The sequence below is a fragment of the Coloeus monedula genome (assembly GCF_965178545.1).
Source record: "Coloeus monedula genome assembly, chromosome: 6".
NCBI classification, from domain to species: domain Eukaryota; kingdom Metazoa; phylum Chordata; class Aves; order Passeriformes; family Corvidae; genus Coloeus; species Coloeus monedula.
The window spans coordinates 10,756,020-10,783,587 of NC_138786.1; the positions used below are offsets into that span (position 1 = coordinate 10,756,020).

At 49.2% G+C, this 27,568-nt stretch overlaps 1 protein-coding gene across 1 annotated transcript; it reads right to left on the reverse strand.

The window, feature by feature from the left end:
• Nucleotides 1-605: 605 nt before the first annotated feature.
• CCDC9B (coiled-coil domain containing 9B) lies at nt 606-27,568 on the reverse strand. Its single transcript, XM_082283928.1, has 13 exons — nt 27,461-27,568; nt 25,098-25,211; nt 24,596-24,700; nt 23,280-23,444; nt 19,942-20,091; nt 13,590-13,664; nt 11,521-11,705; nt 10,139-10,200; nt 9,579-9,632; nt 9,049-9,154; nt 8,419-8,476; nt 7,276-8,087; nt 606-2,774 (listed from the first exon to the last, which is right to left on the reverse strand). Exons 1-12 carry the CDS (start codon nt 27,479-27,481, stop codon nt 7,308-7,310), a joined length of 1,875 nt encoding a protein of 624 aa, XP_082140054.1. The 5' UTR covers nt 27,482-27,568; the 3' UTR covers nt 606-2,774; nt 7,276-7,307.

Here is a 27,568-nt window from a genome sequence, read left to right on the forward strand (position 1 = left end):
CTACAGAGTTGCTGTCTTGAAATTGATTGTAAATTTTTAAGGAAAAGAACAGTGTCTAGTGGCAAGTCAGTTTGAAGGAAAAAGCATTCTGCCTCAGAGTGCTGCTGCTTCCCTGGTGTCTGGAAAAGCTGGAAGGACTTCCACCAACTCCCTGAGCTTCCAGCCACTGCTGGGAAGGAACAGGTACCTGTGTAGGCAGGTGACTGAACTCTGCGAGCTGCCATTACATTTGCTTGCAAGAAAACTGCAGTGGTGATGAGGTGGCGCCTTTGATGCCTCAGTGAAAAAGTGATCCTCATCTTCCTGGCATTGCGGCAGGGAGCTTTTGTGGTGAGGAAGCTGAGCTAGCCCAGGAGTTCAGTGCTTCCCGAAGGACTCAGTGCTCTGAACTGGACCTGTTGCTCTAAAAAGCAGAGATTACTGATTCAATTTGGAAAACTCTACATGTGGAACTGAGAAACAGTAAGAAACAGGAGGTTTTTCCTCATTCCAACTTTTATTTCATATAAATAATCCCTCTACATCAGATTTGTCAACTTTTCAGTTTTTTCTCTCACCATAAAGAAGAAACAGCTAAGCCACAGTTGTCTGAAAAATCACAACCAAACAAAGTGCATCAAGCAAAGTGTTAATGAGCAGGAAAAAATACACTTAGAACAGGCACAACCTGTCCAGTCCCATCCCTGGAGCCTGGATCAGACTCAGTCCTTCCTGGGCATCATTACCTGCAAAGTCACTTGGAAGAAAGGAAAAAAGGAGGGAATGGAGGACCATTGGTTTTGGAAAACCAAAGGATGGTTTTCCTTCCAGAATGGAGTCTAGAGCAGTAAGGTTTTTTATCTCTTCAACACAGTGCTGGACCAGGGCATTGTAAAATTCCTGCCTGGCCACGTGTCCAACTGCTCCTGGGGGGCAACAGCTCTTGAGCTGAAACTGTGTGTTCCATGGACCATGAGGCAAGCTGGCTCCTGGGAAATGCTGGTAATGACTCAGTCTGACTGGACCAAGAGTGAGGTCAGAGACCTGATGTACAAAATAATAATAAATTTAAAAACTAAACAATTGTAAGCAGGTTTTTGAGCCAGTCAGATAAGGAAAATCAGCCTTTAACAGTGATGGAGAAGCTCCAGGACCTGGAGCAGTTTTACAATCTTCTATTTATCTGTTCTTTTATCTGTTGGGTAAGTCCAAATAAACCCAGTGTGGGCTTTGGTGGGGTGGAGATGTTTCTACTGATAAAACACAAAAGCTGAACACTCTGTTTCTTGATAATACCTGGTGTGATGCCAGTAAAGTCTCCTGAATTTGGCACAGGGAGGAAATTCCCAGGCTCTTGCTTCATGATAGGTGTCACGGGTCTAAGTCACGTGGAAAACCAAATGTTTGTCTGTGCAAATATTAGTTTATTAAAGCAGCGTAGAGTATTTCAGTCGACACGTGCCAACCTGATCTCCAGGGCAGTCTGCCAGCCTGGTCAGCCAACGTCCTGCAGGACATTCCAGGCAGTCTCCACACAAACCTGTCCCAGGGATGTTTACTCTGGCATCAAGTTTTAGAGCAGCATCTCGAAGTGAGGGTGATGCCCACTCTGCTCTGTCATTCAGAAGTCAGAAATTATGTTGTGTTATTCCTTGTGCCTTCTCCATAACTGGTAGCTGTATTCCAGCTAGGTCCTAGCTTGCTGTAATTGGAAAGCCAAGCAGCTGGAATTCCTGCATGTTTGTGCTTGTAAATGCTCCTCCAGATCCTTCATTTGAAAGGTATCTTTAAGGCCAGGTCAGAAGGTGTGCAGGGCAGCTTAGAGAGGATTTCTGCCCTCTTATTCAAGCACAAAGCTATGGAAGGCACAACCAGGAAGGTGAAAATGTTTGATACAAAGTCTTGGACCTCCAGCTCCAGTTTGGCCTGGGTCCTGCTGCCAACTGCTTTGGGCAGTGTGGTGGAGGAGGAAGATTATTGTGCTGTCCCCCTCCTTGCCGTGCTGCAGGGATGCCCGGTTACCCTTGGGAAGGGGGCACAGAGTTTTCTGAGCTATGCACACACCTGGTCACCGGAGCAGGCACCTTCCTTGGCACAAAGCACTGTCCTGATGTGCTCCTCAGCCTCTGAGAGGGGAGGAGAGCTGGAGGCTCTTCAAGGAGGAGGTGTTGGGGTTGATCTGTGCTCGTCAGAAGTGCTCCATTCATCCATCCATCCATCCATCCTGCTCATGCCCCATGGCCCCTGCCACTACCATTCACCTCTGCCAACACTTCAACCACGTGCAAACCTTTAGTACAAGAGCTCTGAACACTACTTCTTCACCCACCTACTGAACTACACCCTAACACCTCACCCCTCTGCTTCGCCAGTCACCTCTTCCTGCTGTTCCAGTTGCTGGCACAGCCCCTGGCGTGTGCAGGCCCCTCCAGCTTTTGGGGAAAAAAAGGGGGGCGTGCCCAGAAACCCAAGCCATAACTTTAAACAGAATTAGTCATTAAATAAAATAAAGTGCATCCAGTAGACTTCTCCTTGGCTTGCCACGCAGCTGCAATATATGCCAAACAAATAGATAAGTGATGTTCTCTGTAGGGTGGGAGTGTGTGCAGCCTTCCCTGTCCTTTGACATAGGGAAGGGGGATGCCAGAACTGTGGGTGGGGGTGGTGATGGGGACCCCATGTGTTATGAATAGTGCTGAAGGGCACTGGGCAGGTGCTGAAAGCTGATTTCATAGAAGGTAAAAGAGTGAGGACAAGCTTGCGCTCCTCTTCTCCACCGCCTCCAGCACGTTATCCTGCAAAACGAGAGCAGAGACAGCCACGGGATTATCAGTCTCCAGGGAACTGCTGAGCTGTAAATTAAAATGTCTGCTGAGTTCCACCCTGCCCTTCCTGCATGGCTGGGGCTGCTTGGGAGGCACCACTGGGGCATAACCCAGATACCTGCTGCCAAATCTGACAGGAGCAGTGGGGGCTCTGCAGCCCAGGGGATGAGCTGACTCTTCCAGTCTGGATTAAACACTCTCAGTCCTTCACTGCGATGGATACATCAACTTTACTCTTTCCTTATACCTCAGGAACAACAATTCTGACGTGTTCTTGTGTGTGCTGGTTCAGCACCTGGAGCACCAAGAGAAGGGGCTGATTTCAGGCAGGGCTTTGTGATCCTTGTGGGGATGAACCCAGCGTGGGGATGCAGCACTTGGGAATCCCAAGGGCAGAGGGTGAATCAGCTAATGAAAAACTATCCTGTGAGTGGAGCCTGCTGTCCTAAAGCTGCTTCCAGACCCAGACATGCTGATTTTAATTGGGAAAGGCAGGCTTTTTTGTTTTTTTCTAGTTGCCAGATGCTTGGGTGCTGCTCAGAATTGCTGAGCTGGCATTTTCCTGCATCCACGTTCAAATCCATAGATCTGCTTTTTGCTGATGCAGATTTCAGCACCCAAAGCTCCCAAGAAAAGTCAGGGAGGGGGATATAAAAAAAAAAAGAGATTAAATCCTGCAAAGGCAGGAGAGGCCACAAGAAGCTTGGCTTGCATAAAAAAAGAGAAACCTCTCAAGGAATCATCTAAAGACACAGCCACAGATATTTAATAAGGAACTGCATTGAAATCAGACCCGAGGTGCTGACACAACTGATGCTGTGGACAGCTGAGATGAGATTGTTGCTGGAGACTTAATTCTTTCTCCTGTCTGTGTGCAGCAGTGAGGGCTGGCTATGTCCTACTGCCGAGGGGTGCTCAGTGCTGTGGCAGCACACTGGGATTTAATGGGCCTGGGAAGGGCCAGAAGCAGACTGTCAGTCACACTTGGTGGTCCAGATATTGTAACATAATCTGGTTTATGAGTGTGACTGACTGCAGCACGAGCTCTCCCTATTGTTAATCTATTTGATCACTGATGCTTTCAGAAGGCTCTGACTGTGTTTCAGTGCTGGGAGACAATTCCCTTCCCCACTTTGCAGTATTATCCTTTCAATACAGACACCTTCTCCCCATGCATGAATGAGTCTTTACAGCCAAGACACTGGTGGGCTTTAAAGTCATTACTTCTCTTGGTAATTAGCCAGAGTGATTAGCCTTTCTCACATTTCCCACCGTATCCTCTTTCCCGTATGTAACTCCAGGGCCAATGGGAGATTGAACAGCTCTGGGCTGGTTGTGAGCTGGGGCTCAGGACCACAGTGCCCCTGGGTGCTGCCTGGGCTTTGCCAGCAGAGTGGGAATTCTGTGGTGGCAGAACTCCCTCTGTGTGTCAGTGTCACAGGAGAGGACTGATGCAGATCTCTGCTGTCTGTCTCACACCTCCCAGCCTGGCTGGCTGGGAGATGTCACTGGGATGGCCTTCACAGCCAAGCCAACACCAAGCCCTTGTGGGACCTACTGGTTAGGCCCCACGTGATGGGGGGATGTGCAGAACTCCCTGAAGCTACAGCTGAACATAGCTGATGAAGGTCTGGGATAGCAGGAACAACTGCAGAATACGAGAGCAGCTCTGTTCCTGGTGTTTGAAATGGCAGCAGTTCGCCCATCAAAGCCCTGGGTTATGTTTAGATGTGTAAAGCTCCAAGAAGTGCCCCTCAGGATTCAGCTGTAGTGAGCTTCCAAGTGCTCTGACAGGTAGCCACCTTTTTCTAATTTTCCCATATTTATTTCTGGGCTTCTCCAATACACTGGTCCCCGCCCCAGCATTGTGTTCTGGCTTGGATGTTTCTTCCCCTTTGCTGGTGTTCACTACCCACATATCTACAGAGATCACAATTCCACTGCTTTCTGCCTTCATTTTCCTAGACTAAACAACATTCCCTCAACAGTCCTGGAGTCCTTCCCTGTGTGTCCTTAGTCTCTTGCACCATTCTCACAGAATCCCTGTGTTTTCCAGTGTTAACACTGTCCTCCTATGTTGTGCCATCACTCCAGAGGTATGGAGACAGTTGTGTCAAGTCCCATTCCCTGACTCTCCGTGAAGACTAAAGCTCTCCACTTAGGTGGTACTCAGAGGTGTTCTGGGAATTTGAAATGCCCATGGCATGACAGTGGGCTCCAGAGGGTGGTGTGGGCTGCAGGAAGGACCAAGCCCTTGACCCTACCAGTCCTAGGCCAACTCCCCAAACATACCAGCAGATGGTATCTTCCTGTCTCCTGAACCTCGAGGAAGCTGGTTGTTCTTCCGCAGCTCCGTAACTGTTTTGGGAAGTGCTGGTTTCTGCTTGTGCGGCTTCCTGCACCAACCTTGGGCACTGGTTTGCATCAGAGCCGACCTCTGCTGACCCCCTCCGTCCTGCAGCACTCAGGCCCTGCCTGCCCCACTCCTGTTTACGTCAGCCAGTGCTGCAAGGTCAGATCCCTGGAGCTGCTCTGGAAATCTACCCCCAGCTGCATTTTCTCTAAAGATGTTGAGATTAATTTTCTCAAGAGAATTCAGGGAAAAGCTTCTGTGGTTTTTGTGTATCGTTTACTTCTCTGGGACTTGTTGGACATTCTCCAGGGATTCCAGTCCTGCACTTCAAGTAAATATTTATTCCTTGTTATTTGAAGCGAAGGATGAAAGCCCTACCACACTCTCTGCACAGCATCTCCCACTGATTTGAAGGTGCTGGAGATTTTTAGTGCCATAAATAGACATTGGGAGGGGAAGCTGTGAAACCCACGTGGTGGCTGCCCAGGGCTGTGGTTATGCAGGAAGGGATGTGAGATCTGCATCTAATGTGAGTGGGACACGGGCCCCGCGGAGCCCCCGAGCAGGGCAGGGGGCCAGCACATCGTTATCACTGAGTACAGATGTTTCCAGCTGTTAACAGATACCTACTGAGCTCTGAAGTGGACTCAAGGCCTTATTACCAAACCATAGGAATCTCCATCACTGAGATGAAAATGGACTACTCTAATTTATTCTTCCCTCTTAGCTGGAGTCTAATTAAAGTTATCCTGAGTGAGCAAAGTAGTCATTAATTCCTTCGTCCTCTAATTTGGTGGGAATTTTGGTAGATTGGAGAGGCGTGGCTGGACAGTAATCTCCCACTATGTCCATACAGGTGTTTCATAACATTCTCCTAAATGCTGTTCAAATTAGTTTCCCTCACTTGAAGGAATTTTAGTTCAAGCATAGAACCAGCTCCTGCTGGTTCTTGATGTTTTGTCTTTTTGAAATCACTATGATGCTTGCACTTCTCCCTGCCTTTTGTATGGATTGGATTATACAGAAAGTCTTTGTTGGCAGCTTAGCCACTTCATCCCTAAGCTCATTTGTACCTCTGGGAGGAATACTGAGCAACACCAGGGGACACGTTGCTGTGTAGGGTCTGCAGAAAAGTTTCTGGAATCCGGGAAAGAAACTTGGTGGGGGGATCTGCCTGCCTGGCTCTGAGCAGCTCATTGCCTCAAGTGCCTACTTATGGAACAGAGCTGCTGCCTCTGTGAAGGAGAGAGGCCGGAGTACCCTGAGAGCCACTCCTGTGTTAGGCAAGCTGGACTGTGTTCTGGAAACACTCATCTCTGTTTAGCGTGATGTCCTGCTCTGTGGGACATTGCTGGCAAAAACGCACCTTGCAAAGAGCCCCCACCCTCTCTCCTTTTCCCTTCCTCCTAATTTCTACCTTACCTATGTGCTTGTCATCCTTTGTTCCTTCTCCTGGCTTTGCATTTGCCTTGATGGAAGAAAATTGTTTGTTTGTGTAAAACCTGGAGCATTGCTCCGTAACCGGCTCTGTTCTCCCTCCTTTCTGTTTGGTTTGTGGGCCTTTGCACCAGGAATCATCTCGCCCTGTGTATTTCTACACTGCCTTGCACATTAATGTTACCATCTGTAATTCAAAACATAGCACTCACAGACCTTGTACTGGGAAGAGAATCCCACATACAATCAACCTTCTTCTAAGCTCTGCCCACAAGGTGGGCCCCTGTGGCTTTGCAAGTGTTTTGGGGAAGGACCACACTGACCTCAAGTTGTGATCACCCCAGAGGCAGAAATAAACTCATGCCACTGAGGTTATTCCTCCCATGCTTTCTAAGGTCATCATTTCCCAGGAATACTTCAGTATGTGCCCTAACTAATGTGTATCATCAACCAACCTCAGCAGCCTGGTTTTCTGTCCAAATTTTCCTGCCTGTCTTTCCATTCCTTCCCCACCCACTCCAGGACAGGCCTTTGGGATGATGCAGAGATTTAATTACCTTAGAGATCCATAGCACTACTAATAAACATTTCTGAACAGTTATCTGGTATGATGCCATTGTACCACAGAAAACGGAGTTGTGGCCCTGTACTATGGCTGAGAGCATTAATGAGATGACTCACCTTATGTCTCCAGCAAGCCGGTACAATCTCTGCTAGTTGAGAGTGTCCCCACTGTTCTTGTCCTTGCAGTCCTCAGGCTGGTCCCCTTCCCTGGACTGGGATTTTGCCGTGTCCTGCTCAGGCACAACAGTCTTGTCAGAGCTGTCTTTCCCTGGGGACAAAGGCTCATGGTGTTCAGTGCCTTCAGCATCTTCACTTCCTTTCAGTGCAAGTACCTGTCCCTCAAGAGCAGTGGTTTGGGTCACTTCTTCCCTTCCTTTGCTCACCAGCTGTCCTTGATCTGCATCAAGTCTGTCTCCTGCTGCTGTGTCAAGCTTTCCTCCGTGGCTGTTGGAAGAGTTCTCAGAGGACTCCTGTTCCAAAGTTGGCTGTTTCTCCAATCCAGCTCCATCTACATTCACTCTCATGGGCTGTGACAAAGTCTCCTCGCTGCCAGGCCTGGTGGCTTGCACAGTGCTCGGAAGGCTGCTCTGTGAAGCAGTGCTGTCAGTGCTCTCCTTCTCCTGGGAGATGTCAGCAGTGCCAGGCTTCCCACTGGCATCTTCCCCAACACTTTCCTTGCTTGGCTTGGGCCCTGGCTCCGAGTCCCCGGTGCTGGCCACAGATACCTCTGTGCTGCAGCCCCTCACTCCCCTCCACTCCTCCTTCTGGCCATTGTGGGCAAGCTGGACCTTCCCGCCTCGCAGCCGCTGTGAGGAGGCCCCGTGATCCTGGGGGCTTGGCTGTTTCCCCTTTTCCTCCAGCTCAGCTGTGCTGTTCTCTTCCACCCCCTCGTCACCTCTGCTCTTCCGCCTGTCCGTGCCAAGGCTCCTCTGAGAAACAAAGGACATATTAAGTTCAGCTTATTAAAATACCAGTATATTGTATTTCTTATCTGTGATGGTTCTGAAAACTTGAGGAAAAAGGATGTAAAAGGATGTAGGTGGAGAAGTGTTCAGGGACCAGAATAGGTGGGGTAGTTGTGCTGACAGAGGGTCAGTGTAAGCAGTGAAGCTGCTGTCACACCAGGCCATGTGTTAGTGATGGGTACAGTTACCCAAAAACAGAGGTCTTCCAGCTCTGGAATGGATTAGAGATTCCAATTTTCCTGATAGTGCATGTGTTTAGAAAACTAAGCTGCCAGCCTGCAACTCAGGAACTCACCTGGCCATCAAGGTCATCCTTCAAAAGAGACATGTCCTCACCTTCTTTTGCATCCCATCTGTCAAGAAAAAGTAATCAGAATTTAGGCCTTGAAGTTCTTACAAAGCCAGTGTCCCTGCCTGACACCTGGATAGGGATTCCTACCAGGGCCATGTATTTTTTGTCTGAGCCACTTGTCCAGGCCCATCCAGAGACACTCATTTGAGACCAGTAAATCTTAATGAACTGGTTGTTGTAATTCTAATTGTGATGAACACATAAACTCCAATTGCCAGAAAAGACAGTTGAGTCAGACTAAGAAGATACAGTTTGCTTGTGCTGATGCTTGCCACAGTCTGGTCCTGCTTGCCTGACAGTGCCCAAGTGTCCCAGCTCTCCACGACAGAAGACACAGAGGCAGAAACTGAAGGCTGAAATTACTTTGAAGTATCTTGGAATACAGAGAGACTATTTACAAGGACCTGGAGTGATAGGACCAGGGCCAATGACTTCTCACTGACAGAGAGCAGTGTTAGGTGGGATATGCTTCCCTGTGATGGTGGTGAGGCCCTGGCACAGGTTGCATCTTCATAATTAGGCAGGGAGGGAGATGTGGACGTGCACACCATGGCAGTGCTGCCAGTTCCTCACCTTCTGGCTCTGCCTGTCAGTCTGTCCTTCCCCTTGGCTCGGCTGCTCACAACAGGCACTGTTTTTGGACCAGGGTCACTCACATTCACTCCATGATGTCCTCCACCTAGAAAACAGGTTGGAAATGCCATGCAAAAGCAGGCAGAAGCAGCTGATGGACCACTGAACAGGCCAACACCCTTGTACCCTTGGAAAGGCCCTCTGAGGTAGAAAGCCTCTGAAGCTGCATGCATACTGCACATATATTTTCTAAAGTAAGAAAGACAAATAAAGAATTTAGGGTGTTTCTTGTGTGGTTTTTTTAATTCCAAATTCCAATTCTAACTTTAAATCTTATTCCTTGGATACAGTTTCACTTGTACTGTTCTTGGAAGACTTCTCCTCTGCACACAGCTATGAAAGCAGCCATGTGGTATGTTCCAAAAGGCTCTCCAAATCTGCAAGTGTCTGTAAAGAACCCTCTCCCTGAGGGATATCAGAGGTGCTGGCATTTAGTGGGGTGACACAACAAAATCCTGTGGTTTACTCACCTCTCCCATCGGGAGGAAAGGACCTGTGCTGGAATTTCCTTGCATTCCTTCCCCCTGCAAGGACACAAGAAAGGATGCACCAAAGTGAGTGAGGGTCTGTAATGGACAGGCAGCAAGAAGCCTGATGTTCAAATAGGGTGTCATGAGGGAAAGCTTTGTTTTGCCAGTCCATCTCCTGAGAAACAGGAGTCAGGATGGACTTATGCTAGTAAAGAAGCCAGCATGTGCCATAGGGATCAGAAATTATGTGCTCTAGAATAGGATTGCCTCTTAAACCAGTGTGTGGGAAAGGAGGCAGGGCTGAGCCTCCACACTGTGTTGTACCAGGTTACAGAAGCCACTGCTCTCCCTGGGAAGGTCCAAAGCTCTAGCACCCAGCTGCTCAAGTCCCATCCCCTGAGCCCTCTGCCCAGCAAGGAGGGCTGAGCCCCCAGCTCAGAGGCGTTTGCCCAGGAAAGCAGAGCTTCACAGCTGACAGCCACGGCAGCTGCTGCGGCACTGGGATGCGCACGATCAGCGTTCACTAGCATCAGGACAGAGTCTAGGTGTCCCTTGCCAACCTTTCTTATTGCTGGGATTATCCAAGGCTGGCTCCCCATCCTTAACAAAGTCCTCTTCAAACCTGCAGGTTAAAAACAGGCATTGTCAGACCTGACCATCCTCCTTCAGTGTGCAAAGTGTGGGCAGGAGCCCTTGGCACGACGCAAGTTCCGGCCTTTGGCCCTTCTGCACCTGCCCACAGGCAAACCTGTGCAGGTTTCTCAGCAGCAGCTGAAGCTGCATGTGCTAACTGAGGCTGTGAGGCAGTTCTACCCCAAAGAAGAACCTCTAAAACCTTTACAACAGTACCAATATTAAATTCTATGAACATCCTATAGATGTAGTGTAGCTGTACTACACTCAAATGCAGCTTCCCAAGCTTCCAAGCACAATCTGAAGTAGCTTCAGGACTTGCCATCTCAAACCAGACTCATTTGGTTGGTTTCTAGTCCTGCTTGTTTTATATTATGGCTTTTTCTCTTAAAAAGGGAGTTTTGGAAAAACAGTAGGGCTCAGGGCTGTCTTGCCATCAATACTCAGCACCCACTTAAGTCAATTCACCCCTAATTATTGGGGTCTCAGCAACTGAAAATGGATGTGTTTGGTCCCATTTCTTAGCCAAAAGATTGTCCCACCTACCTGTCCTGTACAAACTGTTCTATCACCAAACCTTTGTAACATTCCCTAGCTCCACACCCTACTAGAAGCTTATCCTGCTGCAGGTGCCAAGTTATCCTCCAAAGCTCTCTAGCTGGTGTGACTCAGCTGAACCAGCTGAGGGACAGTCAGAGGGACAGTGATTAAGGCAGGGACATGTCCAGCTCCATTCCCAGCTGTCCCACATTGCTGTTCCCAGTATTGTCCCCATATGACACAGGTGGCCTTTTGTTGTGACCCCCTTGCCCCGCAGTGCCCAAACAGACACAGTTTATGGGGTGGGGTGGATTTAGGCATGCTGGGCTCTCCTGTGCTTGAAAAGGACAAACAAGCGGGGCCAGTGAGAGAACCTGTGGACTAGCAATGCAAGTTTGTCCATCCATGTTTCTGGAAGAGCACCTGTACCCTCCTGCCATTGGATTTGTTCATGTGGAAATGGAGAGGATCCTCCAGATGCAGACTGAGGCTTGGTTCATACTCCCCTCCCTCCCACAGTCTATATCCTGGCAGGCAGTCTTTGTCAGCACATGGTATCCCCTCTCAGGAGAGCTCATATGAGGAAGAAAACATAAGAATCACTCTGATACCAGATCCCACTTAAGGGCATGGTCAGGAGAGGAAGAGGCAGCAGTGTGGATTTGGTCAGGCACATGACACCATGGGATTGATAAGTATCTGCACAGGATCCCTCCACTGGCTTTAGACCTGTTGCAGGCAAAGCACCCTTGGACAAGGAAGGACCTACATGTGCTCCGACTTCTCCACATCCCAAGCCCGTCGCCACTCGCCCTTGGCATTCTTGTGACGTGCCAGGCGCTCCAGGTCAATCTGGTCTCGTTCCCTCTTCCAGCGGATGTACTCCGAGCGCTCCCGGCCAGTCATAGGGAAACTCAGGTCTCCAGGGCTCTTCTGGACTGGCTTCCCACCATCCTAGTGGAGGGAAAAGAGCTTCTGGTTAATAAAACTGTCTGAAACAGCTGCATTCAGGGTACTTTACACTGTCAGCACTACAAATGCTCAGCAATATTTGAAAACAACTTGCAACAAGGTCAGCTTCTTTCTCTGAAGTGATGTGTGCACACCAGGACTCTGCTTTACCCAGAGCCCAAATACACTGGGGCTGTTTGGCTCTACAGAGAGGAAAACTGAGGCAGGAACGTTTACTTATGGCATAGAGTCAGTTCCTGGAGTGCTTGCAACATCTCTCAGCAGGGTTTGAATGATGAGTCCCCCAACCTGAAGACTTTGCAATACTTAAATCAAAGTTATGCCTGTGAAATCCTTCACAGTGAGAAGGCAGGGAAGGAAGCCAGCATTCTCTGACCACCAGGCATCCATGGGAGCCCACAGTCACAGAGCTGGGGTCAACCCTGTGCCCAAGAGCAGGATTCCCAGAGCAAAGGAGCTCTTTACCTTCACTGCTGTCAGGCTCTTGGATTATCGCTCCTCATGACAGACTGGTTAAGGGCTGACATTGCTCAAAAATTTAAAGCTTAATGGAAAGACAGTTCAGAGCTGATGGAGCATGTGGGGGGAAGTAGCCCAGCTGTCAGGTTAATGGATGAGGTGGAAGCAGGAGCCAGCAGGCTGTGGTGTGTTGTCAAGCAACAGTGTGTAGGGAATAATAGTGCAGAACTGAGTCCTGGGGTGCTAATTACCAGCGGGTAATTCATCACCTCATGCACGTGTCCTTCCACACCAGCCACCCTCACACCTTCCCCAAAGACGAATTAACTCCTCAGCCTTGCACTGCGGATAAGAGAAGCAGCAGGAAGGAGGGACTGAAAGCCCTGTTACCAAGGTGACCCATCTGCGTGGGCCAGAGCTGGGGTGGCACCAATTGCTCCTCCATTCCTCAGCTGGCAGGAGCTGGGGTCCTGACACCATGTCCCCAAGGAGACAGAGGTGAGGTCCACAGAAAGGTACTGCCCCTCAGCTGGGGCACAGCCTGGTAGTGCTCCCCTCTGTTTCCAGCCCCATGGTAAGACACAGTGGGTCCTGCCAGGATGGATCCCGATGCATCCATAAAGCCAAAAGCAAGGGAAGGACTGAGGCTGATGCCTGTGCTCTCTTGTGGGGAGAGGCAGAAGCGGCTGGGGGCCCACAGAGCAGGAGGAGCTGGTCCCTCATCTCAATTACAGCGTAGCTGTGGTTAGCTGGACCACAGGCTATTGTGCTCCCCCTTCCTGCTCTGGGGGGCTCAGCTGGAATTAGTGTCTAAGAGCCCATCTGTGTCCTCCTAATGAATCACACTGAGGTGGGGTTATTCTATTTGTGCTCCATTAATTAAAGCATCTGCAGGCTCGAGGGAGCCAGCATGTCTCCAGGCTTTGCATTAAACAGTCAGTGGGAAGGCCTGTGCTTTAATTTACCTCCATCCCACTCAGCTCCTGCTGAAGTGAGGAGCTGTAGCTAATACAGCCTGAGCTTTTCAATCCACAAGGAAATGGTTTTTGGGAGAGGAACCAGCCAAGGCTGTGCTGCCATAGGAGTGAGCATGTTACCCTTCCTAACATCCCTATGGCTGTGTGAAGGGCTCGAGCAGCCACGACAAGGTGTGGAAGCAGGCCCTGTCACCTTTCCAATGCTGCTTGCTGCAGGTGTGCAGCTGCTCAGCAAAGCTTTGGATGATGAGAGGGATGAACAGTGGGAGCCATGTCAGAGCACAACGCTGCTTCACAGAACTACAGGATGGTTTGGGTCCGAAGAGACCTCAAAGGTCATCTTTCTTTGGGGCTGTGGTGGGGAAGCACATTCTATTGGTTTCCTCTTCCAAGACAAGGGTCCCCACAAAGGGACCTGGGCCCCACTCACCTTCCGGCTGTGCTCACTTTCTGGGCCTCTGTCACTGTCTGATCTCCTCTTCTCTGCTGTTCTCCGCTCTTCTGCCTGCAAGAGAACGAACATAGGAATAATTTCAAGGATTAAGCAAGGATTCCTGGCAGGGGAATCAGTGCCTGAACCTATCCTGACCAGGACATGTAAAAACTGCTCAGAAACAATCAGCAAGGAGGAAGGATTCCTTCCGGGGCCCCAAATCAAACAGATGTAGAAAAAAAAGGAGTCAGAAAGCAAGGGGTGTATGAGAAAAGCATTCCCACAGGTCCCTCCTTCTCCCAGGTTGGAAGCGGAGTGGTGTCTTGCATGGTCCTGTTTCTTTCCAAGGCAGACCAAGTTTCAGGTACCTTTCCAGATTTGGGCCATCTTAAGATTCCACTGTACAAGATCTGGGAACCTATCTGAAGTGCAGCTACAACCCAGCACTGTCAAACTAGGAGTGATTTTAATCCCTGACAAACATGGCATCCTTCTACCAGGGTCCATCCCTGCTCCCATGGGGTTTACCCATGCTGCTACCAGATTGGCAAGTTCTGCTCTGGTGTTGATATTCCCCTGCCTGGCAGGAGGTGACAATCAGCATCTGTTTCTTAGTGAGCTACAGACACCAAACATGGGCCAAGCCAGGGGTTCTCTGTCCCCACATGGGATGAATAATAGAGCCATGTCAGAGGCCAGGATGGGATCACAGTGGGTCTTAACAGTCTGCAGAGCATAAAGATCTTTTAGGAAAGGCTTCCTGCCTGGCTGGACAGTTACAGGGCCGGGGATGTGTGGAGCTGAGCTTGTCCTGCTGCCATTTTGCAGTGCCAAGCAGAACTGAAACACAAAGAGGAACGTGGCAGCACAAACTGCCAGCTCAGCCCTTCCAGAAAGCGGCAGCATGGCAAGGTCCAGCCCAGGCTGGAAACAGGACTTTTATTCTATGTATTCACCAGACACAGCTTTAGTTTTACAGGGAAACTTGGGATATCAGTCTTGAGACCTGCAGCTCTGTCTCCTAAGGCAGCTCCTGCTGGATGGACCTCGTGGAATCATGCAGGGAATGAGCTGGGGACACATTTTTTGGAGGATTGCCCACACATGCTAAGTCTGAGGCAGGTGGGAAGTGTGGCCATACAGTTCATGGATTGTCATTGCACTTGGTGCATGACAGCTTCACTCGTCTGACTGGTAGCTTCAGTACAGATGGAGGTTTGTTCAAACAGATCCTTGGAAATAACAAGGAAAATGTTACCTATATTGTCCTGGGATTTCTCAGCAAAGATCTGGGAAAAATGCAGAGGGGTCTGTGCACAGAGAAGCTGCCCCTCACCATATCCTGCCTGTTGCGAAAGGGGATATGGTGAAAGATGACACTGGGCATTTATTTCAAAATGTTGCAGCAAAAACTTATATAACCAAAAAATGCTCCCCCTGGACTCAAAGTCACCTGCTCTGGCAGCCCTGTTTGAAGAACCCTGTAGTGAGAGATTGAATGAGTCTCTGCAGTTCCAAACTGAGCATTTACAGAGAGATTAAACAACAGAAATCTGGAAAATTTGCTCTCCCAGAGCCCTGCATCCCAGGGGCTGGCATTTGGAATGCTCACTCATCAGTGCCCACCACAAACCTGGGTCACAGGGACACTGCACAACCCTCCATCCTTCTACACCCTCACTCCAAGCCAGCTGCCTTTTGCCTTAGTCTCCTTCTATTTTTGCTTCTCAGAAGGCACTGTGGAAAATGGAGAAGACCACAAAAATGTAGTTCTTTTGTACCAGGAGAGCAGGTCTGAACTGTGCAGAGAACAGTCAGCTTGACTCTTGTACTGGCTCAGGAACAGAATTCCTGCTGTTCTGCTGCCCCAGAGCTGCTGTGCCCATTACCACATATCCAGGCCAAGAGGGAGCAAAACATGTTTTTCTTTTCCTTCTTCCTCTCTGCCCCCCAAATTAAGAAAAATGACATGGACATTATCATCACTAGTGTAACTGTTCCTGCAGAGCAGGAGGAGGACACAAAAGCCTGAAGCAGTCAAGGAAGATTATGATTGTTTATCCTGAGGTTTCTGCCAAGATTTCTCAGTTTCTCAGTCCAGAACGGCCCAGGGTGGGGCCCAGGGTGGGGCAGAGCCGGCTTCAAACCAGCCTGGGGATCCCAAATGCCTTCTGCCACTGGGTTTTTCTGAATTCCTGACATATTCCCAACTAATGTCACCATGCAGTGGTGACAGTACGGATGCCATTATCCAGCCAAGCACTCCAGAAGCTTTGACGGGCTTCCACACCTCAGGGCTAGTTCAATGTCTTCTTTTCTGAAAGATAAGGACTATCAGATGAGTTAAACAAACCTTTTGGTACCCACTTCTCCAGGCACGTGTCAGCACCACAACTGGCATTTCTTCTGCTCGGAGATTTTTGTAGGAGCTTAAAGCTGTTTTTCTAGTGCTCAGATTCCCCACTGGGCAGGATTTTTGAAACTAGTACATGAGAGGATTTTTTTTTATAACTCTTTTGAAAAATCTGCCTCCTTAATTGTGCTGCCTGAAGGGAGCTCAAGACTTTTCAGCCACCCTCTCTGCCTCTTTTCCCCTCCCATCTGCAATGTAAAAGCAAGTGTTTCTCCTGCCACAGGTTTGATTCCTCTCCTCTGCAAGCACCAAGTCCAACTCCTCTGTGTTAGTCCCTGAAAGCAGCTTTTGTGTCTCTTGATTACAGTCATTTCTGATACACCATCCTGGGAAACTCTGTTAATAAAAGGACAATTTAAAAGCCCTGAAGCTCTATCAACTGCCCATTTAAAAGATGATTTGTAACCTGTTAATTAACCATTGTGCTCCACTGGTCCTGGGCTGCTGGCTCCCAGCTCTAATGTACTAATGAGCCTGAAACACTGCCAAAGCATGGAGTGGCTTTTTAGGGCTAAAAATGAAGGATTGTCTTCAGCCCTGCATGCAGGAGAGCCCTGAGGCAGGTTTAGGGGCAGCCATGCAGAGGTGGGTCCCAGATGTGGCACCTCCAAGCCAGCAGCAGCACTGGAGGTCATGAAGCTGCACCAGAGTGATGAGCTCTGCAAGGAGACAGGATAATTTGGTCCCTTCAGCCCTCTGGGCTAACAGAGAGTGAAAGAGTCGTTCTACTTATGGCACCGGGGCTGTCTCAGAAAAGGAGATCATGACAGCAGCTTTTTTCCCTTGCATTTCCTCTTTGGCATCTCCTGCCCCAGCTGTGCTGCAGTCTGGGACTGAGAGCATGGGGTTAGCCAGAAGCACCACAGGCACCAAGAATGGGAGTCTTTTTCTTCTTTGGGTTTTTTGGGGATTTTTTTTTGGTTTGGTTTTTTTGTTTGGTTGGTTGGTTGGTTTGGTTGGGTTTTTTTCTTTATTGAATTTCATCATGAATAAAAATAGAGAAAATGTGTGGTAACAAGGACACCCATCAAATACTTTAATAGGATAAATTTGACAAGTGCACAGAGGAGGAAGCAAATTTGACAGTGGCCAGGCTACTGGAGGGGGAGTGATGGATGTGATTCTTTCTCCTAGGCCTTTGTGGGAACCCCAAAAGAGCAGGGAACCAGTTGGGACACAAGGTAAAAAGGCCCAAAGGATGAACCATGGTGGGGTTAATGAAAAACTGAAAGTTAATCCTTGAATCAGGGGTCCCAGCTCAGGTCCTAATGTACAGCTACCCAGTCAACACCATTGACACCCCACCAGGCTCTCCAGCAGCCAATCGATTTGGGAATTAAAATGAAGCTTCTCTTTTAACAACTGATTAAAGGATAGAAAAGAAAAAGTGGCAAGAAAATGGTTTCCATGGCAGAAGATTAGCAGGAGTGTGCCACTGGAGCATGTGCTGCTCAACATGCTCATAAATGGTCTGGAAAAGGAGCTGAAGAGAGGGATGACAGTTTGCTGATGATACTAAATCATCCAGGGCAAAGAATGCAATTTGCCCAGAAAGAGCTGCAAAAGATCTCTTGACATTGAATGCGTACATCATAAAATTACAGATGAAATTCAATATCAGTAATACAAAATAACTCATACAGAGAAAAATGCCCCTTCTTGTATACACACACAGAGTAATGAGTCCTGAGCTATGATTAACAGTCAGGAATGAAATTTCGGTGTTACTGTGACTAATTCTCTGAAAATGTTAGCTCAATTATTTAGAAAAAAAAAGCAAAGAATATGCAAACTTGTTGGGAGAAGAATAGAGAACAAGCCAGAACATTGTTATGTTGCTGAGTACATCCAGGAGAGCCCGCAGCTGGAATACCATGTGCAGTTCTGGTCTGCTTGTACTGAAAGAATATGGTAAAAATAACAAAAGCACAAATGGGTGCTGCTGCCTGCTCTGAGGTCGCCCTTCCTCCTCCCCAAGACAAGCCAGGACTTGCCTCTGCCATGTGCTCCTTTGTTCCAAGCGCGGGCAAAACCAAATGTAACTCAAACTCTTGAGCAGTGTCTGATTGGCTGGTCACCCCGGGTCCGCCCCCCCCGTTCTCCCCTTTCCCCTTCTCCCAATAAAAGAAGGACGTGCAAGGGGGCCCACCCTCTTTGGCTTTGCAATCCTTCTGCGAGCATCTGTGTTTCTGTTTCTGTTTGAAAGCTTCTAAGTGCAGAATTGGGGAAACCAAAAGCTATATTTCTCCCTCTTTGCTTCTACTGGTGGTATCAGCTTTGCAGCTACCATTTGCCGCTTTTAGAGCTACTGAAATGCTGGATTGCCCGTGCTACCTCTCTAGGCTGTCCAAGGCTTTCTAAGGCATTGAACTACGAGCCTAGCCGGTAAAAAGCTGTCAGTAGTTCCACAAATGGGGACAATGAGAATGATCAGAAATAAAGAACTGTCCTAGCAGACAAGTCTAAATAGGGGGAACCTCTTAAGTTATGTGAGATAGCTGAAGGGAGACATGAAACAGGTTGATAAAATCATTTGGGAAGTGACCAGGGAATGATCTATTCACTGCTTCCCCTGACGAAGGAACAACAAAAGGAGCTGTCAGGGAACAAGGCTGAACCAGTCTGGGATTATAAACTTCTAGATTCTATGGCTTTAGCCACTGCAGTCTCAGGCCTGCCCTCATACACACTCTGAACCCAGATGCTTTGAGGGTGGTATGAGCAAGGCATTGCCAAAACCACATATAGGGATCCTCAGCCTCAAATTTCATATCCCATAATGAAACCAGATGAGAGATTACCTTTTCCAGGACAGTACATATACTTAAAAGAGGGCACAGGATCTAAAGCCAACATCCAGGCACTCCTCCTGCTGCTGTCTCCTAGTACAGCCCTAACCCCGATGACCTCAGAGACAAGCGTTTAAACAAACCCAGCAGAGAGCAGAACACCCTCAGCCTGCACATTACAGAAGAACATTTGACAAGCTCAAGGGCAGGAACAGCACAGGCAGTCAGGTCATTCCCATTGCATCCCGGAGTGCTGGCGATGCCTAGACTGAAACAGCGATGTCTGTCATGCAGACTTCTGAGGTTACCAGTGGCTCAATCAGGCAGCACGTTTGAGGTTTATGGCATTCAAAACACTGCTTGGCCACCATGAGAAAGGAGCACCTGTGCTCTTGGAGCCTAGGTAAGCGCTGGGGAGGAGGAAAAGCTGAAGAAGAGCGTGGGTAGTAGCAGCAAATGGTTGGCACTGTCCCAGAGAGGGGCTGCAGATGTCTCCCAGCATTCCTGGGTGTGTTTGGTAGCCACTTCAAGTGTTGTTTTCCTACACAGTCTTTGCTGACCCTGTTTGCTGCAGGCATTCTTCCTTATCTGTGAAAACTCCCAAAGAAGAAAATAGCACATGCCTCTGTGTGTGTAAAGAGGAAGGTATTTGTAAAGAAGTATTTGAAATATGTTTCAAAGATTAACAAAGCTTAGCCAGCTCACTCAGCAGGTGATGGCCAGGCACAGCAGGATGTGGTTCAGAAGCAGGTATTGCCCCACTCTGTTAACGTTTAAGTCGTGCAGTGAGTCAGGAGGACACTGCTTCTGTCCCGCTTTGCTGTGCGGCTCCAAAAAGAAGCTGGTAACAGAGGAGGTGAGATTCATGCCCCATATCTGGCAGCACTTTCATCAATCCTCCCAAAGCAGCATCTGTTTATGAACCCAGTGTGTTTAGGAGACTTCTAGCTTTAGCTAGGACCACAGGAGAGGGAAAAGATTGTGGCTTTCTTCCTTCACAGGGATGGAAGGCAGAGATATGGAGATAAGCTGCACACTATTTAACATACAGTGTCTCCCAACATCCTGTGGCTGGGCCCTCCTCATGCCAGCAGAAGAAGTGGATGCCATGGATAGGTTACAGGCTAGTCACTAGCACTGCACTTACCTTTTCCTTGTTATCCATGGTGATGGCAATCTGCATCCTCCTTCCCCTTCGGAAAGCCACCAAGTGATCCGTCTCCTCCTCGCTCAGGTCCGGCACTCGGCCTGAGCCAGGGAAGCTCTCAGCGCGTTTCTCGCTGACGATCCTCTTGCCCTGGAAGGGAAAGGCTGAGTTAAGGACACCTCCATTAGCCCTCCTAGAGAGTAACCATCCCAAACTGCAAAGGATTTTGGGCTGGCAGAACAGAAAATGAGCCAAACAGTCCGTCCTGTTGGCTTATAAAGCTGCCACCCCACTCTAAGGGATCTGTGATATTACAGAGGTGTGTTTAGCTGAGCACAATGTGGGCATGGTGGGATTTACCCTGCTCAGATGATCTGCAGCATCAACACTGAGGGATGGTTTTATTTTAAGCTTGCATCTGTATCTTTGAAACAAACGTGAGGTTTGTCCCTCCCCACACAACATGTCCCAGTAAAATGTGAGGCTACCTTGGAGCATAAGCCTAGAAGGCAGAAGAGAAAGGGAACAGTGGGGTTCTTTCTCTCCAACCTTGCCCACATAGCAGTTACTCCCCTGAAGTGTATTAGCACTTGATAATTCATCACTTCATAGTCATTTTGTGTTAGTATTTCTGGAATTATTTATTCAGCGGTGGAATACTTTAGAAAACTGATGTATAAACTCCTTAAGCAAGAGCAGTTTACCCCTCTCAGATATTATTTCCAGCTGTCTGTATCAGTGTCATGATTTCACTACATGGATTTACATCTGGTTCTTATTTTGTTAATGATCTTTGTTCCTGGCTGATGTCCTGCCAGTGCCCTCAGCCATCAATTCCACAAAATGAGCACATCTTTTGTACAAAAGGACATACTTTTCCTCATTTAAAAGTATCATCTTTCAGGTCAGTCATGTGCCTTTTTATTTTTGCCTTACAAGGAAATGAGAGACTTAATAAGTCATCCTCATCGCTATCTCTGATCTTTTTCTTTTCTCTTCATCCATATGAAGTCTGCTCAACTTCACCAGGGATCAAGGAACCTCAGCAGCTTCTCTCTCTAAAGGATGGTGCATTTTACTCTGTTTTCTACCTTGGGCTTCCACATTTACTGGAGTCTTGATTTAAAAAGGCACTCAAAATCTCCAAGGAAAATTCAGTGAAACTTGGGATCTTTTTGTTGCTACGAAATTGTTTTCAAAAACAAAGAGCACACCCAGACCTCTGATTTGTAGAGAAGACTTGCAGTCAGGGCCTTTGCCATGACATGTGATACCAAGAAGCCTCACATTAGCCTCATCTTCCCTCAGCTCTGCCAGGAGTGCAGATGTTAGCATGGAGGGAGCCTTGCTGTGCACAGCCTCTGTCAGCATGACCTTTTTTACGGCTTCTCAGTCATCGAGCTTCCTAGCACATGATAAATGTTTTAAGAGACACTGGAGTATTTCCAGCAGCAGAACCTCAGTCTCTTGTTTATTCATCTTTCACATCTGTGTGATTTTGCTGTTTCAGCAGAGATAGTTCTTGAGTCAGCCTGATACAGGGGAGAGGAGTGGTCTCTGCTCTGCCTGTCCTGTCAGCCCCAGATGCACAGACACAGTGGGAACCTTGTTACACATTCCCTTGGGGATGGCCAGCTGTGCTTTTGGGTTCAGTAATCCTAGGCTGTACTGCTGAGGTTAGAGCCTGAACTGGAGACTGGCCTGGCTCTGCCTTACCCAGAGCACTGGTACGAGGTATTTGGCATTCTAGTTAATATAACTTTTTATTAAAAAAGTAAGCCCAGAGATGGTTTAGAAGGTAACAGCAAGCTATTAATCCACAAGTTGTACATCAAACATTTATTCATCTTAAGTCAATAGCTGTTCCCTAGAGCTCTTCAGTGTTTAAGTGTTGGTGGCTCATCCTTTAGACACTTAACAGGGTCACAGATATGTCTTGCCAGGGAAGTCTGGCACTGGGAGGATGTTTGAAGGTGACTTCATCACTTGCTGTCTGAGAAAGTTCCTCCTGAGACCCAACGCAGAGAACCTTGTGCCCAAACACCTTGAGCACAACAGAAGCCTCAAAGAGCATCACTTGATTACAGGGAGGTGCACGTTCCCTGGGCCACTGGATGTTAAAAGGCACAGTGTGAAGGCTGGTGTGTTGGCAAAGCCTTTAAACCCTGCATGTATTGAACAGATGGCAAGGAAGACTCAGAGGAAATACAGGAAACAGCTATTTAACAGAGCTGTGGTAGCTAGACACATCCAGGCTGGGAGACCACCAGATTTTCTGTATAATACCCTTTGCCCTCCCTCCCTTTACCACTCATTCCCTCCTTTGTTCCCTCTGTCCCTCCCCATTCTGCTCTGGCTAAGCTGCCTCACCTGAAGGCACATTCTGCTCAACATGCTGACATATGTCTTCTTTCCTTGTTTCCTATTTTAACAGTCTGGGTGATCTCCCAGCCTGCTTGTCCGACATTTGGAAATCCTGGTCCTTGGTGTCCCAGCTCCCAGAGTGAGAGATGTCATATGAGGAGAGTGTCCGTGCAGAGCCAACACAGACAGAGAGAGCAGAGTGATGTCACAGCCACAGTGCCTGGCAGAGTCACCTCCTCCCCTCCACAGGGCTTGTCCTGGGTCATTCCCTGCCTGACAGAGATCTGGGACTCTGGCACCAGCTCTTTAGCTTAGTCAGAGAGACGTGCCCATCTCATGTCTGAGGCATGCCTCAGATTGCACAGGCAGTGTTAAAAATACTCATCCAAGGAGTGCCAGGAAAAAGAACATGGGAACAAAGGAAATCCCTGGACTTCTGTCCAGTTTGTGCAACTTTCCAGCAGGCTTTCCTTTGGGGCATCTTGCTTGACTATGATTTGGGTTATTGAGAATTGGATGTGAGTGGTTTTCTGCACAGCCCAGCAGCTCTGGTGCTGGGACCTTGCAGTGGTCACAGGAAGGATGGTGGTGCCTTATTTAGTCACACCAGTGTCATCAGGCAAGTCCCTCTTTCCAGGCACAGCAACACAGTTTAACACCAGAGCGGCCCAGGAGGGCACTGATGTGACTGATCCCTCAGAAAGAGAACTGGCTACACGTGGCTGGGTGGACAGTGCTGCTGAGGGGGTTAGCAAGGCCTGAGGGCTGACTCCTGGCAATCAGATACAGAGAGGGAAGCATGTGGCAGCTCTGAGGTTGTACTGAAGAACTGTGAAATGAGAGGAAACAAACAGTAAGGGAACTATTCCCTTTGGATATGGCATGCTGGGAGAAAGCTCAAGTGAGAGGCAGAACAGAAGCCCCTTTGTAAGTCAAGAGGCTGCAGAGTAAGAGGAATCCTCTTCCCTACTCACCTTTGCTTTGTTGTCCATGGTAACAGCCAGCTGCATCCTTTTCCCCATCCTGAATGTGAACATGTGATCTGCTTCCTCCTCCTCCTCGTCTTCCTCACTGCCAAGGCCGAACCCAGGGCTTGTAGGACAGGGGCTTCCCCATTTCTCACTCACCACCCTCTTGTCCTGGAAAATGAACCACTTCCATTAGCAAATCCAGGCCCTTGACTCGGGGGTGTGATTCCCTTCCCCACACACACCTGCACACAAGCGGGGAGGCAGCTACAGAACAGACAGCCCTTGCCCTCAGGAAGTTCTGACATTCCTGGGGAACAAGAGACTTGTTGTCTGCTCAGCAGCAAAACCCACAAAGACAGCAGGGCTGAAAAATCCTTTGCACTTACAAATCTGACATTTCAGACTAAAATGCCAGAGTTATGGGAAAGAAATGTCATCCTCATCTCTTTCTGTAGCACTCTGAGTTAGCTTGGGAAAGCCTAAGTCCTGCTGGAGGTGGCCTTGGAAGCCAAGTGGATGGCTGAGGGTGGTGCTCACCATCGAGAGGGCTGGGCTATCTTGTCCATAGTGTTCAGTCTGGGTAATTGCATCTTTCAGGTCCTGTATGAGAGAAAAATGTGTGCAGCAGCGCACCCCGAGAGAGGCGAGGGCCGTGGCTGGGGTGGGAAGGGAGCAATGCACTGGCCTGGATCCAACAACCCGGAGTGCTGAAAGGAGGGTGGGCTGGCTCAGCAGGCTGCGCATGAGCTCTGGCAGAGGAGTTCACCAAGGGGTTAAGGCACGACTGGCTTCCCAAGCCCCAAGCTGCCAGGATGGGTGGACAGGGCTTATCAGATTTGGTCCAGTAAGGAAGGAAGCCTGGGACTCACAGCCTTTGGCCCAGGGCCACTTGCTTTGCTCACTCCCAAAGCCTAAGGAGATGATACGTTTTCCCAGCCTATGGCATTCTCAGAGGCATTCCTGATGCCTCCAGTGACACACACACGCACAGCTGATACCCTCTGCCTACATATTTGCAGTGATGCTGACACCTGGGACCTGTCCAGGGCCAAGTGTACCTATTCATACATCCAGTCATTTGCCTGTTATCTCTGTGTCCATGGGTAGAGGTGCCTGGGCATGGCTGGAAACATATGTGCAGCACCTAAAATCACTCTGTTCACACACCTCTGCAGAGTTTACCCACACTTTTCAGGGCTTAGGAGCTATTTCCTGTGCCTCAAAGAACTTTGCTGTGGATGGTCTCTCTCAGAAATGTCACTTTGCTGCAGTAGGATTGGAGTGAGAGCTGGCTGTGGTGAAGGAGAGGCACCACTTACGTTGTGAGCTTTGGTGATGGTAATAGTGAGCCCATCCTGCTTAGGCCTCCTGGAGGTAACAGCCATTCCCTCCTGTTCTGCTCGCTTTTTGTCCTCTTCTATTTCCTGGAACATAGATATCAGTTTATCACAAGCCTGTACCTGGATGCTGTTCATTTTCCTGTTTATTTCTGCTAAATGGACCCCCCTCCACTGCTAAGAGGGAGGGGACCACTTGTGTCCCATTTATGGGATGCAGACAGAGAAAGGTGGCAGTGGGAGAGGAGATGCTGTAGCAGTGAGGCAAGTGTCAGTGTCTGTTCTCCAAAGCAACTCAAGAGCTGTAGTTAAAGGCTAAGCTAAAGGCTGAGCTAAAGGCAGGTCTGCCTACCTGCTCTGAGTGTTTCCAATACAAACATAGCATCTATATAAAAGTCATTCTGACTGTGCTGTCAATCTTCTTTACACTGTGAGTTGAGGACCCCAAATCAGAGCTGGGGAAGGTAAGGACCTGCAGACTCACCTGGTACCTACGTATCAGTGCTTCATTCTTTTTGCGCAAAGCCAAGATTTTCTTATCAAGTTCAACATCTTTCTGCTCTTTCTTCCTTAACACGGCATCATCCACAGCAGCATCCTAGAAACAGAAGGAGTAAAGCTCTTCTCAGTCATCATATCAACAGGATGAAACCTGCTCCTTCTGTCTGGACAGGGTGGGAAGTGAAAGAATCTTTCCCCACCACTTCTCCCTGACTTTCTCCTGACAGAATTGACCTTTCCTTTTCTTACAATTTTTGTTCAGCAATGAGGTAGTTTGAGCAAAGCGCTGCTGCCCCACTTTCATGGCTGTCAGTTGGCTCCAGAGTTAACACCCTGCTTATCTGCATGCAGTACATGGCCCTCACCTTTGGGTGTTCTCGAGCACAGAGGTGTGCTGGGCGTCAGACATCAGTGAGGGAAAGGCAGCAGAACCTGCTCATGGCACAGACCGCATCTCCTGCACCAGCCCATCTCTGCTGGCGTCCCCAGTGAGGGGTATCTGAGATCAGATCTAACAGCCCCTGCCAAGGGCTGCTCTGCCAGGACACGGGGACACAGGCACACATCTGTGTCCAGGTGGCGCAACAGGAACATTTAAACTGCCTCCACACATTCTCCTGCTGGACAATGGGATTTTTTCAAGATCTGTGGGAAAAGAAATGGCTTTTCCATTGCCATCCATCATCAGGTATGCGACAGGTGAGCAGATTGCCTGTGTAGGTGGATACACTTCCATGGGCATTTTGCAAGGCTGATTAAAGCCAAATTCAGTATTTATCTGAACAGAAGCTGTTCTGGGAGCACTAAATTGGCAGGTTTGCTGTTTACCGTGCACTGGGGTGTTGGCTGCTGAGGGTGGGATCAAAGCGGTGCATGCCCTCAAACACACCCCTTTCATCTTCAGATTCTTTTGAAGGAGAACTGGCAGAGCTGCCAGCTTGAGAAAAATTTTTAAATTCCTGCAGAGGTTGTATTTGTGCTCTTCTCTTTTCAAAGCAAAAAATGGAAAAGGCCTGTCAGGCTGCTCTCCCTCTGCCCATTTGTCAGCATTTTGTCTACGCTGCAAGAAGGCTAGTGCCGGGGGGAGGGGGTCTTTCCATTTCCAGCTGGAAACAAGTCACTGAAAGGAAAGTTTGCTGCGGTTCAGCGCTTCTCCTCCCCTTTACTAATGAAGCCATTAAGGTGTTTCTCTCTGCACAACCTGTTTCAGCAAATGCTGGGAGCTGTGAGCGAGAGGTGGTCGCTCGCCTGCACACCCGGGCCCCGCAGCGTGCGGAGCCCACGCTCAGCTCCCAGGGGCTCACCCATTGTACACTTCAGCCCAGTCAGCGTTTGCTCGTCAGCTGCCTCCCCGAGCCAGCCAATAACAGGGGGCCGTGCCCTCTCCTCCGCTTCTGGAACGAACCTGCTGCCCCAGCCCGTGACGAAGCTGATGCTCAGGGTGAAAAGTGGCTCCACCGTGCCCTCCCCAGAGTAAAGCTCTTCCGGGGAGCCAAGGTGCCCGTATGTCACCGCGACAGAGAGTTATAAATGGCTTTGGCAGAACAAACGTGAGATGGCTTTGAATCAGCAATCAGCTGAACCCAGAGCCTCCCCAGCAGCAGGGCATAGCCACAGAATGAGAGGCCTCATTCTATGGCAAATTAAAATGTCACAAAAGGAGAAAATGGAAAGCTATCGGCTTCAGGCTTCAATTAAATGACGACATCCCGTTGTGTCACAGCCCCTATCCTAAGTGGCACACACACTGGCTACGCAGCTCCTTGGGGGCTGGAGGGACTCCTCGCTTCAGACTGTCTCTGCATGCAGTGTTTTCCCACACACTTCTATGATCGCCTGCTTCTACAGCGAGACCTCGGAGACAGCAGGGTTGGGAAACTGTGAAAGGCAAGAGGTGGGGGGAGGGAAAGGGGACAGGAGTGGCCCGTACTAACGCTCTTCTGCGTAAGCAAATGTATCCGCTCTTTTTAAGAAATATCATCCTCTTTGACAGCTGCAGCTGAAGCCCTCACCAGCACAGGCACCATCCAGCACTGCCCGTGTTTCTGTTTGTTATCTGCCTCCCAGGAGGCACATTGTCTCGAGCCAGCCACCGCAACCTGCCCCAGCGAGGGATGCAAACCCCGGCACCCAAAATGCGTCCCCTCCCAGCACCCCTCCCCATGGTGCGGTACGGCTTGTTTGCTCCCTGTGCCTGCTGGCAGCCAGGCGAGGCAAGAAAACGACAAAGCGACAGCCACCGAAAGGCCACCCTGAAGGAAGCGAGTGCGAGTCCTTGCGTGGCCTTTTGGGGTGAGGGACCCCAGCGCCCGTGCCCCTCCCTGGCCCCGCGCAGGCAGCACTCACAGCTCGGTGCATGTTGGCCATCGGCGGCGGAGCCCGGCGGATTCCAGAGCAGAGCTAAAAGAGGAGAGCCATCAGACGGCCTTTCTCAGCACTGGTTGCACAGCATAC

Coding starts and splice junctions, on each gene's coding strand:
- CCDC9B (XM_082283928.1), bottom strand. CDS start 27,481: ATGGCCAACATGCACCGAGCT. Junction 9,633..10,138: donor TAATCCCAGCAATAAGAAAG/GTTGGCAAGGGA, acceptor GTGTCCTTGCAG/GGGGAAGGAATGCAAGGAAA. Junction 9,155..9,578: donor CTTTCCTCCCGATGGGAGAG/GTGAGTAAACCA, acceptor CCTGTTTTCTAG/GTGGAGGACATCATGGAGTG.